Source organism: Chanodichthys erythropterus, chromosome 9, assembly GCF_024489055.1.
Source record: "Chanodichthys erythropterus isolate Z2021 chromosome 9, ASM2448905v1, whole genome shotgun sequence".
Lineage (NCBI taxonomy): Eukaryota > Metazoa > Chordata > Actinopteri > Cypriniformes > Xenocyprididae > Chanodichthys > Chanodichthys erythropterus.
The window spans coordinates 13,356,549-13,374,166 of record NC_090229.1 but is presented as its reverse complement, the minus strand read 5'-3'; the positions used below and the strand labels follow the sequence as shown (position 1 = coordinate 13,374,166).

Here is a 17,618-nt window from a genome sequence, read left to right as displayed (position 1 = left end):
AAATATTTAAAGATTCTCATAACATTATTGAATACAGTTGTACTTTTTCAGTGTAAGTTATTTAATTTGGTAACAGCCTTATAGTGTCTTACTATTTTAATTTATCAAATGTAAGAATTTGAAATAAAAGATTAAACATACATTTAATTAGGATGGGGGTGGGAATGCCCTTTATAAAGGTTAATAAAATACCCCCGGGGTAAATAACATAAATATGCATATTTAAATATGTCACTGCTGATAAAACACTGATGATCCTATTTTTTTTCCAGAGAAGCTACTTTTTTACTCTGACAAGTAAATGACCATTTTAGTTGTCCAAGGGACAAGCACAAAACAAGGTTTAATGTCGAACTCTGTGTTTTGTATTTATATTCTCTCTCCTTTAATGGTAGCATCACTCTTATATTTGATACTGACACAAAAGAGAAGGCACAGGCCTACAGAAAGATTTTATTGTCATCAGATGTAGCAATTGACACGATTTTGTAGTCTTCGCATACACATGCACCCCTGAAACCACAGAGCCCCCCGTCAATAACTTTGGTAATGTATTGTAAGAGATCGAGACTCGGCGTTCTTTAAGACCACGCGTGCGCGCAGCCGTGTGTGTGGACGGATGACTGTAGATCTGACAGAGTTCAGTGGAGCTTCAGTGTGAAGATGTGTGAGCGAGCAGAAGTGCTGGATGGAGGATATGAACTGTGGATTTAACTGCTGTCGGTGAGGCTGAATAACACGCCTGGACCAAGCGGACCGAATTATACACTTCACAATATGAAGACGCGAACGGTAGCGCAAACTCTTTCTGACATTATTCAGAGTAACTTTAGCTGCCCTCACAAACATTTAACACGGTGCATAGTTTTCGCGACAGTGGCGTATTTACTACAGTTATTGTCGTAACTGCAAAATCGTAAACACTGATACAATATGGGATGTACTCCAGGCTTTAAGAAACTTTCTGCTATTTTGGTTTCGTTTATTTTTTAATATAAGCTGTGTCAATGGCGAGTTAAGTATTAGCCTGATACTATTTTGGGGGAAACTGGCTGCTATGGTAAATTACTGTGATTCCAGTCAGGACTATATAACTCTATATAGAGTAATTTTTGTCAAGAGTTATGTTGTCAGATGAATGTTTGGTGAGCACGTTTGTATGGTGAAATTTATATGTATAAATACAATTTAATTTAAAAATAAAAACTTATTTAGGAAGTAGTTTTTTTTTTTATTATTATTTTGGTTAATAACATTACTTATATATTTTTTTAAACAAATTAGCTGTTCATTCAGTCCATTTAACTCATTTCATTGTAAAGCTGTATCAATTTTTTTTGTGATATATATATTTTGCAGTTAATCATTAACATGTCTTGAGACAGCTCTCTTGTGAGAGTTTTTATTTGATATATAATACCCATATTCACTCAACATCTCATTCAGAACCATAGAGGATAAAATGAGCATCCTTGATAAAAAAAAAATGTTCTTGTTCCTCTTGTTTCAGCGTCATGGGATCATCATATTGATTGGTTTTGTGACCATGCTTACAAGCTTATTATTCCTGTACAACAGCAGTTCTACCGACACACCAGAAGATCAGATGCAGTCAGACGGACATCAGATGAACGTTCTAAGACGGCAAACATCCCACTTAGAAGGGTACAACAGCATCATTGAACATAAGGTGACTTGCTTTCATTAGGTCTGTAAAATGCAATCAAGCACTAAAATGATTAATATGGCACTTTAAAATGTAAAAAGTAATTGAGATGAAAATCTAAAAAAATATATTTATTTGACTAAACAACATCAGTCTTGTGAAATTCCGTGAAATTGTGTAGTTCGCTTGTAAGTTATAATAAATTCATTTTGATGATTGAAATTTTAAAACCTATTTTAATGCAACTTTCTAGATATTCCTTTCACTGGGACTTTAAGAATTTATTTTTTTTTCCTTTTGAATGTTGTATTTGATGACTATAGAACCACATCAGTCTGTTCTTTTCTATATCATCAATTTTACATGGAGAAGCGCTCCAAACTGTCTTTTTTTTGTAAATGTTTCACAGACATCTGGGAAATGTTGACCTTTAAATCCACAGTCTAACCTCTTAGACTTATCTGACCAGGCTGTGGTCTCCTATTCTTTAACTTTGAACTAAAACATCATTGTTTCTAGAATTTAAATTTGCTGAATAATGTATAAACTAGGTGTGTAACAATATATCGTGTCACAATATATAGCAATACAAAAATGCAACGATATGTGTCATGGATAGTGACAATATGTAGTGTGTATAGTTCACCTAAAATGAAAATAACCGTGTGAGAAAAAAATTCAATTTTACAGAGTTTGTGTCAGTACTACATTGAACTACTGTATATTGTTGAATATAATGTATAATAATACAATGGGAGAATATTTGTGGGTCCTGCTAATGCCAAATGACTTGCGTTACCAGTAAAAAGTGGCCTACATTATTTGAAATATATCTAGTGGATGACAGAGTGCAAGCATATTCATATTGTTCTGTATTTTCAGCTTCAGAAATCATGAATATTTTTATTCTGGTGTCAACATTGTCCTGTGCATTGGGTTACCAGCACCAAGTCCAAGCCTGTTCATTTCCACTCCCAATGTAATACCAAATTTAGCATTTAAATCAACAGTTAACTATTTGCTATTCTTTTACCATATGTCTTGGACTATCGCAATAACATGGTATCTTGAGTTCATGATCATGATATGTCTTGAATCGTGACATGACGGTATCGTTACATCCCTAGTATAAACTCATTAAATGTTTTTTGGAAACGTCAAGACATTCGGATGATACCTTAAATGTGAAGAATAATGGCAATGTGCAGTATCCTTACCTTTTTTATCAAACAGTTTTGATGAAGTTGCATTTTTTCTCAATCGTCAAATAATATCCTCATACATATAAGCATTATTATATTGGCACTGCCATTATATGATATGCAGTGCGCTATAATATTCAGAAGACTTGACAATTTTTCTTTCTTTCTGTCTTTTTCGGTCTTTTGCCTCTCTGCAGTTTTTCATGATAAATCAGGTGCAGGCCTTTAAAGCCTTTTTAAATTATACTATCCAGTGATCCTATAATTTCTTCCTTCACTCCTGATCAGATAATGTGGAAAGCTGCAAGCAGGTGTTGTCAAGCTTTGGCCTCATCTTAAGGCGTTGTAATCACCAGAACTATCAAGGATGTAAATCTGCTTCTCAGTTCTCTCTCTCTCTCTCTCTCTCTGTGTCTCTGTCTCTGTCTCTGTCTCTTTTCTTTCTCTCCCGCATCTGTTATATACTGTCACCAAGGATTAGGTTTAACACTATCCTAACTGTTCAGGAATGCTATTTGCTCTCTATGGGTGTTTAAATGCACATGTATTTTTATGTGTAGGGTGTGTAATGAGAGATTATTACACACTGATTTCTCATTTAAGTATATAGCATGACATGTTTTGATAATTAAAGGGCTAGTTCACCTGAAAGAATTAAAGCTCTGCATCATTTACTCACCCCCTCCCCATGTGACTTTCTTTCTTGTGTAAGATAAAAGGACATTTTTAATGAATGTTCACACTGCTCTTCTATATACATTGAAAGTGGATCGGGACCAAGGAATATCAAGCTCCAAAAAGAACAAAGAAGCACCAAAACACATCTTTATGCACCATAATCCACCAAGGCTTCTGAAGCCATATAATAGCTTTGTGTCAGGAACAGAAGTACATAGTGTAAGGAACATAGTATACTTACCTGACAGTCATAGTCACCGTTCACTTTCATTGTCTGGAAGAGATCAGCTTGGACATTCATAAATAGCCCACAAAGACAGTCACAATGGTTTAGAACAGCGTTCTCAACTCCAGTCCTCGGGACCCACTGCTCTGCACATTTTGTATGTCTCTCTTATCTGACACACTCAGTTCAGTTCATGCAGTCTCTCCTAACGAGCTGATGATCTAAATCAGGTGTGTTAAAGGATTAGTTCACTTTTAAATAAACTTTTCCTGATAATTTACTCACCCCCATGTCATCCAAGATGTCCATGTCTTTCTTTCTTCAGTCGAAAAGAAATTATAGTTTTTGATGAAAACATTCCAGGATTATTCTCCTTATAGTAGACTTGAATGGGCACCAAACAGTTGAAGGTCAAAATTAGTTTCACTGCAGCTTCAAATTGTTCAGAACAATCCCAGGTGAGAAATAAGGGTCTTATCTAGTGAAACCATTGCTCATTTTCTGAAAAAAATGGAAAATTATGTAAGTTTTAACCAGAAATGCTCATCTTGAACTAGCTCTTCATCTTAATAATCATTAAATTATCAGGAAAAGTTTATTTAAAAGTGGACTAATCCTTTAAATAATGGATACATACAAAATGTGCAGAGCAGTGGGTCCCGAGGACTGGAGTTGAGAAACACTGGTTTAGAAAGACATGCGAATGTACATTTTTAGGTGAACAATCTCTTTGATATGGGTGTGATGAAATATAAAGCATCTTAATATAAAACTTCTAAGAGAACATCTTGTTCTCGTTAGTGAAAACTTTATTTTTGACATCTTTGACCCTAAACTGTGCTCATCAAATCATGTTGATCTCATTGTCATGAGGCATCTCTGTCATACACTTTTCACTGACAGACACAGCTCTGAAGTCTACCGGTTGTCATTAGTCAAAAGAGCACTCTCATCTGAGCTAATAAGAGCTTCAGGATTCAGAGACAGATTTTAATGGATACTGTGTGGAAGTAATTTTGTAATAGTCAGAAGCGTAAGATTTGCTCGTATTAGTGTAAATGAACAGCCGGTGTAGAGGATAGCTAAATGAACATGGCCAACAAGTCTTTATCAAAAGCAATTTCTAACCATCAGTGGAAGGAAATGGTTTTCCAATTTCATTTCACCCTGAAGAGTTGTCAAAAAACATGCAGAGGATCTGTCTAATGAGAAAAGCCAATTTTGAATGATATAATGACTATGATGCAATGTCAGCCTACTTTTGGCATTTTAGCGAATTACTTTAACTTTAAACATAAAATATGATGTTTCAAAGACCCCTTGTGCTAAAAATCACATTTTAAATGTTGTTTATGTCTATGTGATGATTTCAATGTTAAGACAATCATGTGCAAATTCATCAGTCAACACCATTGCTGCGTATTTTCTACTTAAAGGTGCCCTTGAATGAAAAATTTAATTTATCTCGGCATAGTTAAATAACAAGAGTTCAGTACATGGAAAAGACATACAGTGAGTCTCAAACTCCATTGATTCCTCCTTCTTATATAAATCTCATTTGTTTAAAAGACCTCTGAAGAACAGGCGAATTTCAACAAAACACCGACTGTTACGTAACAGTCAGGATCATTAATATGTACGCCCCCAATATTTGCATATGCCAGCCCATGTTCCCAACATTATGAAAGGCATTAGACAAGGGCAGCCAGTATTAACGTCTGGATCTGTGCACAGCTGAATCATCAGACTAGGTAAGCAAGCAAGAACAATAGTGAAAAATGGCAGATGGAGCAATAATAACTGACATGATCCATGATATTTTTAGTGATATTTGTAAACTGTCTTTCTAAATGTTTTGTTAGCATGTTGCTAATGTACTGTTAAATGTGGTTAAAGTTACCATTGTTTCTTACTGTATTCACGGAGACAAGAGCCGTCGCTATTTTCATTTTTAAACACTTGCTCTGTATAATTCATAAACACAACTTCATTCTTTATAAATCTCTCCAACAGTGTAGCATTAGCCGTTAGCCACGGAGCACAGCCTCAAATTCATTCAGAATCAAATGTAAACAATATAACAGTATACAATACTCACATAATCCGACGCATGCATGACGAACACTTTGTAAAGATCCATTTGAGGGTTATATTAGCTGTGTGAACTTTGTTTATGCACTGTTTAAGGCAAGCGCGAGCTCAGTGGGCAGGGGAGCAGGAGAATTAAAGGGCCAGCGTACCCTGAATCGGCTCATTTATAATGATGCCCCAAAATAGGCAGTTAAAAAAATGAATTAAAAAAAATCTATGGGGTATTTTGAGCTGAAACTTCACAGACACATTCAGGAGACACCTTAGACTTATATTACATCTTTTAAAAAAAAGTTCTAGGGCACCTTTAAAGGTGCTGTATGCGATTTCTCAAATTCGTTGTTGAGCACTGTTGATATTTGAAATCAGCCTAAACAAACCCACCCCTCTCTTCATTGCTCCACCTCCAAAACTCACACTCCAATACTAACCACCCTGCTCCGAGTCGGTCTCGAACCCCGGCCCAATCGCTGCTGGCATGCGAGGCAAATGCACTATCAATGACGCTAAGCACCTAATTTTTTAGCGATTGTCAGTATGCAGTAGTTTAACAGCAAAACTCTCACTATCTGGTCACTGTTACACACACAATGCGAGTGGATGTCTGTTATCACAGCTGACACGCAACAGAATGCTTCACGAAAAATAAAGCGCAGTTGATGAACGAACGACAAGGAAGCGCAAAAAATGAACGTACAGTACAGAAGAGTAAATACAAAGTGTTTGCTGTTAGTCACAAACAGCAGAGCAGCTCCAAACAATCAAAACCCAGTGTACTCACATGAGTAGTGGGATCAAAGCAGCCTCTGTGTCTGTTTTCAGGCTTTCCCACTTAGCTCTCTCCAGCGCTGGAAAGCTTTTCTAATATAAATGTGGTCCTAAAGCGCTTGCCCAGTCATAAACCTTCATTCCAGTGATATTCTTTTGAGCTCCTTTGTATTGTGTCCCACTTCTAGAGATGTTTCCTTTGTATTAGTATACGTCCGTGCTGCAAATTGTTTCAAAAAGTGGTAGGGACAATATCGACCCTAGCAAAAAGTGGTGGGGAGGGACATGTCCCACCCGTCCCACCCACAAATTACGCCTATGCTTTCTATGATGTTCAGTGTGTTTCTACGGATGCTGAATTTTAGAAGGCAGCTTTCTGACTCTGAGATGGCGAACAGGAATATGGTTTATGTAACATTAGCAACACATTATTTGCAGTTTGATAACGAAGTCAAGCCAAAGGCTAATCATATTAATTACCATTATGTGTCTGACATTGTAGAGAGCGATACATAACCATACGTTACCATTCTGATATATTGACTTGTAGATGACCCTGTATAATTCACTCTTCCTCTTCTTCTGAAGCAGTTTCTGGTTCAAACATATATGGCTGAATTAAACCAGTGCAGCATTTACTACTGTAATGTTGACAGAGTGGATCAGGTATTCCGATCTGGTGCGATTGAGTGGAGGCGGGTCTAATTTACATATTCATGGTTTAGCGTATACTAAATGAGCAAGGGTGTAGAGTTACATTCAATCTTTAAGGCATGAAGAAATTTTCACATCAAAACAAAAACATTTAAACATGTCGTTTTGATTATCAAAGATGAGTTTTAAGGGATGAAATTATTAACTGCTAGGGGAATTTAATAAAATATTGGTTGATGTTGGATATATCAGTCTGTATTGGATATTTAATTTATTAATTTACTTTTAGATTACCTTTGCCATCATGTAATGCTTAAAGTTAATCTTTAAAAAACAGAAATAATCTATTGATGCTAAATACAATCAGTTAGCAAATCTCAAAATTAATAAAAGTTCTTTATACTGTACTTTATAATGCTGTGTTGCCTAAATTCACTTGTAGTATTTAAAATTATTACTTTTTAGAGTTTTATCTTTAATTTATATAGATAAAATAGTATAGAATTCAATATCGACCATCAGTTACCAGCCATAACTTATTTTTTTATCAGTATGGTCCAGATTTTTTATATCGGTGCATTTTCATTGATGCTAGCTAATGAAATAATGATGTAAACTTTATGTTTGCCCATAAAGGATAGTTATGGCCTGAATCCTTCCTTTTTCCTCAAAAAGGTTCTTAGAAGGAGAGGGAGATTGCTGTTAGAGTAATTATGATCATATGTCCCACTGGAGAGAGCTTAAGAATGAGGATGTTAATGAGAGAATAATAAGTGTGGATGGTTATTTACTGGGCCTGATTTGTGTTCTCTCCACTGGGCCATTATCTCCATGGAAACGACCCTGTTTATCACAGCAGAAGAAATCTAATAGAGAGTCTCTACAGCCAAGAGTCAGAGATACCCGCATAGGGAAAGGGCTGTCTGAGGGTGTACGGCTTCATGTAATTCATCTTACATAGTGGCAGGTGTGGCAGGGGCCACTGTTGTCACATAACTGGCCCCATATGTCCTTAATCAGCCTTTTGTCTTGAGGTCATGTGTGAATTAAATTAGTTATTTTAGCTCAACTGTAAATTGAATTAAGCTTATTTTGCAAAAAATTAAAGTGCTGTGGATTGTATAGTACGTTGTAGAGTATATTTAGCTTGAAGATGCACACTTATCCTGTTTGGAAATTAGGTGAAATATTTGTATTTACTGGAATATTGATAAAAACACTTGATTTTTGGTGAATTAAATGGGATCTGGATTCATGTTGAACATTTTATGAGCTGTATATGCTGTATGCTTTTACTGTAAGTAGACTTTGTATAGGGTATAGATCGTCTGAGATCTCCTAAATGAGGGTTCAGAATGCTTTCCCTTGAATCTTTTCTCGTGGGTTGGTTCAATACCTTGGTGTTGATTATGCTGGAGGGATTCAATAATGGAGCTAAAGGTAACAATAAAGGTAAAGAGAGTCTTTGTGGACCAGGCACTTTGATCTGTTCTGCCCTTTCAGTGTGTTTCCATGCATTCATTTGCCAGTGATCTCATTCAGATGGATGTAAATCATTCACTCACCATAGGTTCATTCTTTTTTATTTTTTGGCATTCATAATTGTAGCCTTTCATAACAGTAGCTTTTAAAATTCATATAAAATTAGTACATCTCTTCTATGATGATGTTTTCAATTTTGATATTTAGGATGTTTAGTGTGGGGAGTAGAGTCAAATATAGCTTGGTAGTTTAACTGTCTCGAGGTAAAAAGAAAAAATGTTCTACGTAGTTTTATTGTTATTTCTTTGAAAATATAAGCCGTGAAGCAATTATGTTTTAAAAATAGTATTAATATTTCAAATTATGTTTTCCAAATTAAAAGTCAGTCTGCTATATCCAACATACAGGATGCCATTTTGTTGTCGTTTGACACAAAAAACATAAAATGACTCCTTTAGACCCTTAAAAAATAAAAATGTTTAAAAAATAATAATAATCTATTTTTAATGTTATTTTTTATTTTTTAAAAAGAAAATAAATAAATATTTGACCTTGAGTATGGAGTAAGAAAATGACTGGACCTCAAAAACAAATTTTAGTTTTTTTTATTTTAGAATTTTGAAATTCTTGCATGTTTAAAAAAAATATATATATATATATATATATATATATATATATATATAATATCACTTGTTCAAGATGCAAGGGGAGTATTTTAGTACTTTTATTAACCACTTGAAATTATTACATTAAACTATTTGTAGATTTTTTTTTTAAATGTTTTTCAAAAGTGAATGAAACCAACTTGAATAAATTATACATAAAAACAAACTTCTCATCATTGTCTCCATCCTCCATCCTCAGCCTCTTAGGATGCATTGCAGAAGTTGTGCCTTGGTGACCAGCTCTGGTCACATGACAGGAAGTGATCGAGGTGCAGAGATTGATAGCAAGGAGTGCGTCATCCGTATGAACGATGCCCCAACAAAAGGCTACCAGAGGGATGTGGGCCAGCGGACAAGCCTGCGTGTGGTCGCACATTCCAGCATGCAGCGTGTGCTACGAAACCGCCATGAGCTACTCAACTCCAGCCAGGACACATTCTATATCTTCTGGGGGCCCGGAAACTATATGCGACAAGACGGTAAAGGCCTTGTCTACAACAACCTGCGCCTGATAAAGCAGATGATGCCTAAACTACAGGTGTATGTTATCTCACGGTTGAAGATGTTGCATTTTGATGAGCTTTTTAAGAAGGAAACGGGAAAAGACAGGTGAGGATGAAAATATTTATTTGTGTTTAGTTAATATCATTTAGTTTTTCCAGGGGAAGTTGAAGCACGGTGGATTATTAACACCATCAAGGCAGGAAAATTTTAAATCTCTTGATTTTGTACCACTTGCTGCATAACACTGTTGAAACTAGGGTATTATTGTATAACATGGCATTATTTTTGAAAACGTTCAACAGGCTCACAGTTTCACAGCAGTTCGCAATCAATAAGTACTGCACATTTATGCCAAATGATTGCTTATTGATCTACTGATGAATTATGACAATATTTACCTTATGGTGCTTATACCTGCAAACTTGTCTTAGATGCTTTGTATACAGAGTTTACCAGGGTAACCGCTATATTTGTGCTGTTCTGAAATTGGATTTTATATATATATATATATATATATATATATATATATATATATATATATATATATATATATATATAATATCAATTATAATTATAATTCATTAAAAAAAAAAAAAAAAAGGTTTAAAGGCTAAAATGTTAGCAATAAAAAAATACAATTTTTAAATTACTATAAAAAATACTATTGGGTAAATTGGCAGTGGGCGGAATCACATAGACCAAAACAAAAATAGACATTCTGGCACGGAACGCACATTTCAAAGTAGATTAACTGGCTGTAGCATTGTTTTTCAAAGAAACAAGTATGTGGAATTAGCATGTTTCCGAAATATCTGCTAAATATTATAGTATTTTTATGCTATAGTAAAGTCAAAAACATGACAGCACACTTAACATTAAATCTGTGATAGGAGGAAAATATTTTAATATTCTGAAAAGATTATACACATGACCATTAATCAATTAAAAAAAAAACTGGAGGAGCATCTTTTAAAGAGAGATGGAAGTGTAACTACTAATTCACTGCAGGAGGGTTTGTTGACTAATGTGCAGACCACCAGAGCCTGCTGGAGGGTTGATATCGCTGGCCCACAGCGCACACGGCTTGGCATCAATGCAGATTAAGGGTTAGTACAGAATCAGTGCCAGCTGGAGACAGCTGCCAGCTGGGATGCACCCAATCAGACACAAACTGCTTAGGGCAAAACACTCACATGTTCTTGAACTCTTGGGTTTTTTCGTTCAGTCTGTGGATCTTTTATCACTTTTATTTGATTATATCACTCTTATCTCAATCTATCTCCCATTGTGCGTCATTCAGTGGAACTAAAACATTGTAAAAATGATGCTGAAAATGTTTTTCCTTAAAAATCTAAACATATTTCCAAGGAGACAGCATGAATTTTATTTCTATGTGTATATATAACCACAGTTGCATAGATGTCCTCTTTCTGTTTTGTTTTATTTAGGAAAAGGTCGAATTCATGGCTCAGCACTGGTTGGTTCACCATGGCAATTGCTATGGAGGTTTGTGACAGAATCAACGTCTATGGCATGATTCCTCCTGAGTTCTGCAAGTAAGACTTTCTGTTTGATATTCACCATAATGCTGTTGGATCACTCTTGCGTTTACCATGATTTCATTCAAACCTTATTGCATTTTGGTGGTTTATGACAGATTCAATTAAGCATGTGACTGTTCTTCTCAGGTCTCCCCAGCCCTCAATGCCGTATCACTACTACGAGCCTGCGGGGCCGGATGAATGCACCATGTATCTCTCCCATGAGCAAGGCCGGCACGGCAGTCACCATCGTTTCATTACAGAGAAACATGTATTTGCCAACTGGGCACGTATGTTCAACATACACTTCTATCAGCCTGACTGGAGACCGACGCCAGTCGCAAAGAACAGCACAGACTCCTGAAGTTCAGATGTTTTTGGGCCTGTTGGTCACAGAGTGTGTCCTTTTGTGGACAAATTAATGTTTTAACTTAAACATTTTAACTTGAACACATAATGAATGATGTTCTTTCTAGTGGCTTGAAACACCAAGAACAACTTTATACAAGGCACTTGTTGGACATAAAGACTTTTTTGATGAACATTTTAATTGCAAAAACTAAAGTGCTGAATGAAAATGTTTAACAATTATGTTAAATGTGACAAGAACATGCAGTATATTATTCACATTATTTATTAGTTGTAACAGTATACCTTATGATCCACATTGGTTCATAATTCAGAAAACTGGGTTACTCTATAATTATATCACATTTTCTGTTTCCAGCAATTACTAGTTTGATATCTAGGCCATATTGTTGTCCCTGTGTAATTTCATTTAAATTACACATAGAGCCTCACTAATTTTTGCCGCTTTTAGAGTGTCGAGCATATGTTACAAAATTGACTTCTCTCAGTGGCATCTAAAAGGAACCATGAACAATGTGTGCATTTTCCAAATGAGACTTTGTTCATATAGGGCCTCATTAGATTTGTCGGATTTAGTTTTTGTACAAGTTAAAAAAAGAAGTTTATCTCTTAAATTAAGCTGTAAATATAGATTTATGCTAATATACATGTGATGTTCTCAGTAGTTCTAGTCTTTCCTCTAAATCAGAGGTTTCATGCTAGGACCCACCAAAGCAAGTAAATAAATTTTTAGACTTTTTTTTACATACCTTGAGATATCCTTGTCATATAGTTTAATATAATATTGTATAATATGTCATGTTTTATGCTATATGTCTTGATGCATTGACGTGGAACTAGCTGAAATGAGTCTCATGGCAGTTCTATTTTACGTTTAGTGGCTAATTCATATGAATTCATTTCATATAATCGTACTTTTAAAGGATTAGTTCACTTTAAAATAAAAAACACCCCAAGAGTTACTTATGACTTTCTTCTTTCTGATGAACACAATCGGAGTTATATTAATAACTATCCTGACGCATCCAAGCTTTATAATGGCAGTAAATGGGCCCAACGAGTTTGAAGCTCAAAAAGGTGCATCTATCCATCATAAACGTACTCCACACACCTCCTGGGGGTTAATAAAGGCCTTCTGAAGCAAAGTGATTCATTTGTGTAAGAAAAATGCCCATATTTAACAAGTTATAAAGTAATATATCTAGCTTCTGCCAGACCGCCTTCCGTGTTCGACTTGCAAAGAAAGTGTAACGCCTCTCGCAGTTCAAAGTGCTTATGCTACGTCCTACGCCTTCCATATTCAACTGATGCGACATTTTTTTCGTAAGTTGAGTACATAAGGCGGTAGGACGTAGCATAAGTGTTTACACCTAGGATGGCTTGAGGTTGATGAAATCATAATTTTCATTTTAAAGTGAACTACTGTAATCCTTTAAGCCCCATTGGTGGTTAGGTTTAGGTGCATGGTTAGGGTAGGACCTTCATGTTACGTTTTTCCAAAAATCTTAAATTTTTCAACAATTCACATCATACGAATTTATACATAGTTATTTTTTCCCGTGAGATTGGGTTGGTCATAAAGTATGTTGACTCAGTAGCTGCTGTGAACAATTTAAAGATTTGTCATTCTTATTCAAACCAATAACACCTGAGTTTGCTAGTCTTTTGAACATTGAAACAAATACAAGTTATGGCGAACTTGTTAATTAGAGAACTTATATTTTTCATATTTATAACCTGGCATAAATGCACCACCATTCTCAGACTGTGCAACCCACTTATTTCAACAGTTTGAAAACTGCTGCAAAGACTTTAAACCATAGAAAATCTTTGGAAGTTCCAGTGTCATAGATGTATGAAGCCCCTAAAAGGACATTGTTATGGAAAACATTTAGTGAGCAAATGCAAAGTTTCTCCAATCTCTCTTTTTTTTTTTTCATCGCCATATCCCTTTAGGGCAGGGGTTGGCCTCACGGAGGCCTTTCAAGGAGGCCTTCAATTCTCTGTTAGCAAATGATATATAACCAGTGCTATAATGTATCCATGCATACCTTAAATGTAACATCAAGAACTTTCTAATTGTCATAAACAGTTCTTTGTTGAATTTCATCACATTAAACATTTATATTGGAGTTTCCCACAGACACATTTTACATTATCTTTGCACTTTGGCACAAATACTCTGATATAAACCTCTGTGGTCTTTCCTGTTCTTCCCACAACACTGAACCCAAACCACGAAACTCTGACCATGACAGCGTGACCTTTAGAGTGAGAGAGAGAGCTGCCATTGTTTTTTTTTTGCAATCCCGTGCTGCTCTTCCTTCACTTCCCATTATAAAGGTTGTGTGAGAGCGTATTGACTTGCTGCCTGCAACGTTGTTCATTTTGCCTCAACAGCTGGAGGTTGGGGCCAATGTGGAATGCTAATAGTGTGACATTCTGTGTTCTTGCTCAGGCTTATGGGAAGTGCTCTGGTTTTATGGGATATCATGCTATGAGTTCTGCTTATTTGCAGTGCCTGGCGAATGTGCCTAGCACAACAACGACTGTCCCTCAGGAAGTCTAAGGAAATTGGAGGGCTTTAAAGGACACAGGAGTCTGTAAATGAGGCTGGCCTTTGATTCAGCTCTGCTGGCTGCTCCTGTAATCAGTCACCCGAGGCCACACCGTGATTACGGATGACCTTGGATCAGGCAGGAGGCTTGAATAAAATAAATGTGTGGTGTGAGTGACATTTCAACTTGGTTTGGACCCTCGTGTCTTAAATTTTTTTTTTTTTTTTACATAAAAACCTATCGAGTTTACAAATGTCTCTGATTGGAGAGGGTTGTGTTGGAGTTTTCTAAGTTGTTACTTGTTCAGTTTCACACAATATCTAAAGTAGCAAAACATTTCCATGAATAAGTTGTTCTTTTAACCTAATTCCCTAAACATAGACAATAAATCTGCATCTGAAATGGCATACTCTCTTGAGTAAGTACTTCACAGCCACTAAAAAGAGCGTTATTTATAGTATGAAGGTGATGATACACTAGGCTACTTTTTGAGCAGTGTTGCCAGGTGGTTTTTCTTGTGCACTTTCCTATTGAGAATGGGCAACAAATTTCTATCTGGATAGTGGATACTTTAGATCAAAATTTGTTGCCCATTCTCAATGGGAAAGTGTCCAAGCAACATCACAGGCAACATTGCTCAAAAAGTTGCCCTGTTTATCATCACCTTGGGTGTGTCTGGTATGAATGTAATCTGGACATAACACATTTGCCATGTTTTCATTATCATGTGACCTACCAGCGTCAGTTACGTCGCTTCACTGTAGGTCACCCAAGAAATAGTAGGTCACCCAAGTACTTTTTGGCTACTCTTTTATGATTTTTTTTCACAGTCTATTTTTTTGACTACTATCCCAGGTGAAAAAAAAAGTACATTACTATAATATACTTAAAGTGCTCTATTTTCATGCACTAATTTTGTACTTACTATACTAAAAATTCTTCTTTAGTACTTCTTAATATAATCTTAAGAACATCTAGGTGTACTCAACTGTGCTATTTTGAGACAGTATGAAATATGAACTAAAATGTGCTTTTAATATACTAGCTCTGTATTTGTATTTGAACCCATAGTGTACTACAAGTAGTAGCTACATATATTTTTTAAATACAGAGATAGTATATTAAAAGCACATTTTAGTTCATATTTCATGGTGTCTCAAAATAGCACAATGGAGTACACTTAGATGTTCTTAAGATGATCTTAAAAAGTACTAAAGAAGAATGTTTAGTATATTAAGTACAAAATTAGTGCAAAATTAGTGTACTTTTTTCACCTGGGATATAATAGGGAAGTATGCGAATTTTAGATGCAGCCAAAGTAAATAGCTTGATAAATTGACTCATAGTCAGTACTGCCATCTAGTGTTAGTGTTAGTAGCCTACATATTCCACTTTATTAATGATCACTTTTCCACAATTAAATTCTTGTAAACTAGTGCTCGTCTATTCAGGGTTGCAGTGTAACTTACAGCAGTACTGCTATAAATCTTATTGACTGTAATATTTTTATATGTTCATGCCACTCATTTATTTAAATATCACATATTTTGCTGCACAATCAGTAACAACTATTTTCTTGAGTTTCCATTAAAAATGCTTTATAAGAAAATAAAAATGATTAAATTATGTATATAATTATTTTGATTTATTTCATTTGTTTATTAAATATTACACAGATGTAATTTTATTTTTATTATATGAATACTAGCATACACGACAGCAGTGTTTATAAATGTTTATTCACAGTGTATAATGCGTAACATTTAACTGGTTGAATTATTATGCGTAAATACCATCCATCAATTCATCCATTCTTGTCGTCCAATGTTTGCGTTGCGGAAGTGCGTCACATTGTTTACAACTCTAACGGATCTGACCGCGACAGCATAACCACAGATTCCTCAGCAACCAGTAACCTCAATGTCTATTTTATTTGCTTAAGCATTATATTAGTGTATCACATATTCAAAGCGAGTCTGACCATTGCGAACAAGGTTAGTGTGTTATTTGTAACTTTAGATTTCACGTGACAGCACAGAAATAGTCACGAATGCATCTAGGATATGCTATATATGGAATACGACATGCAATACAAAATTAAGTCCGTTTTTTTATGTGTGATTTGAATATAACATTGTGTTGGTTCAAATAGTTGCTTAAAATAGTTAAGGTCTTTTGTTGCCACTGATTTTCCAAACAAATATAAAATACCACAGACTTGAGGCAATACCTAATGAAATACCTAATATTGTGGAGATTAAATACGTAATGTTGTTTGCATAAGATGCAAATATAGTATCAATATATATATATATATATATATATATATATATATATGAGATACAAATTCCCCAGTCAGTCAAGGTAACTCAACTAACATCTCAAGGTTTTGTTGCCAGTTAGTAACAAGAAATAACGAATATTTCAATTTCGGTTTCACAGAAAAAAAGAAGTGTTTCATATTGAAACCCAGCCACTGTCATTCAGTGAAAGTTATGACAATGTTGAGCTGTAAATCCAACGAGGAGATCAGATTTATGCTGGATGATTACGGAATAAAACATGGTCCTGTGGTCGGTAAGTTCAATTCTACTTGATTTCTCAGGTGAAAAAAAAGTACATTTCTATAATATACTTAAAGTGCTCTAAGTAAGTTTGTACTTAATATACTAAAAATTCTTCTTTAGTACTTCTTAATATAATCTTAAGAACATCTAGGTGTACTCAACTGTGCTATTTTGAGACAGTATGAAATATGAACTAAAATGTGCTTTTAATATACTAGCTCTGTATTTAAAAAAATATATTTAGTTACCACTTATAGTACATTTGAACCCATAGTGTACTACAAGTGGTATCTAAATATATATTTTTAAAGGTGCCCTAGAATCAAAAATTGAATTCCGTACATGGAAAAGACATACATTGAGTTTCAAACTCCATTGCTTCCTCCTTCTTATATAAATCTAATTTGTTTAAAAGACCTCCAGAAAACAGGCGAATCTCAACATAACACCGACTGTTATGTAACAGTCGGGATCATTAATATGTACGCCCCCAATATTTGCATATGCCAGCCCATGTTCAAGGCATTAGACAAGGGCAGCCAGTATTAACGTCTGGATCTGTGCACAGCTGAATCAACAGACTAGGTAAGCAAGCAAGAACAATAGCGAAAAATGGCAGATGGAGCAATAATAACTGACATGATCCG

General features: G+C 35.2%; 1 protein-coding gene across 2 annotated transcripts; it reads left to right on the top strand.

The window, feature by feature from the left end:
- The first annotated feature begins 641 nt into the window (after positions 1-641).
- On the top strand, positions 642-14,772 carry st6galnac5b (ST6 (alpha-N-acetyl-neuraminyl-2,3-beta-galactosyl-1,3)-N-acetylgalactosaminide alpha-2,6-sialyltransferase 5b). Of its 2 annotated transcripts, none has more exons than XM_067394638.1 (5): positions 642-792; positions 1,579-1,690; positions 9,632-10,041; positions 11,385-11,492; positions 11,625-14,772. In XM_067394638.1, the coding sequence occupies exons 2-5, from the start codon at positions 1,607-1,609 to the stop codon at positions 11,839-11,841; spliced, it is 819 nt and encodes a 272-aa protein (XP_067250739.1). In that variant the 5' UTR covers positions 642-792; positions 1,579-1,606; the 3' UTR covers positions 11,842-14,772. The 2 variants fall into 2 exon arrangements, with proteins under 2 accessions (XP_067250739.1, XP_067250738.1); XM_067394637.1 differs by having other exon boundaries at positions 1,511-1,690.
- The last annotated feature ends 2,846 nt before the right edge of the window (positions 14,773-17,618 follow it).

Coding starts and splice junctions, on each gene's coding strand:
- st6galnac5b (XM_067394637.1), top strand. Junction 1,691..9,631: donor ACAGCATCATTGAACATAAG/GTGACTTGCTTT, acceptor CTCCATCCTCAG/CCTCTTAGGATGCATTGCAG. Junction 10,042..11,384: donor AAGGAAACGGGAAAAGACAG/GTGAGGATGAAA, acceptor TGTTTTATTTAG/GAAAAGGTCGAATTCATGGC.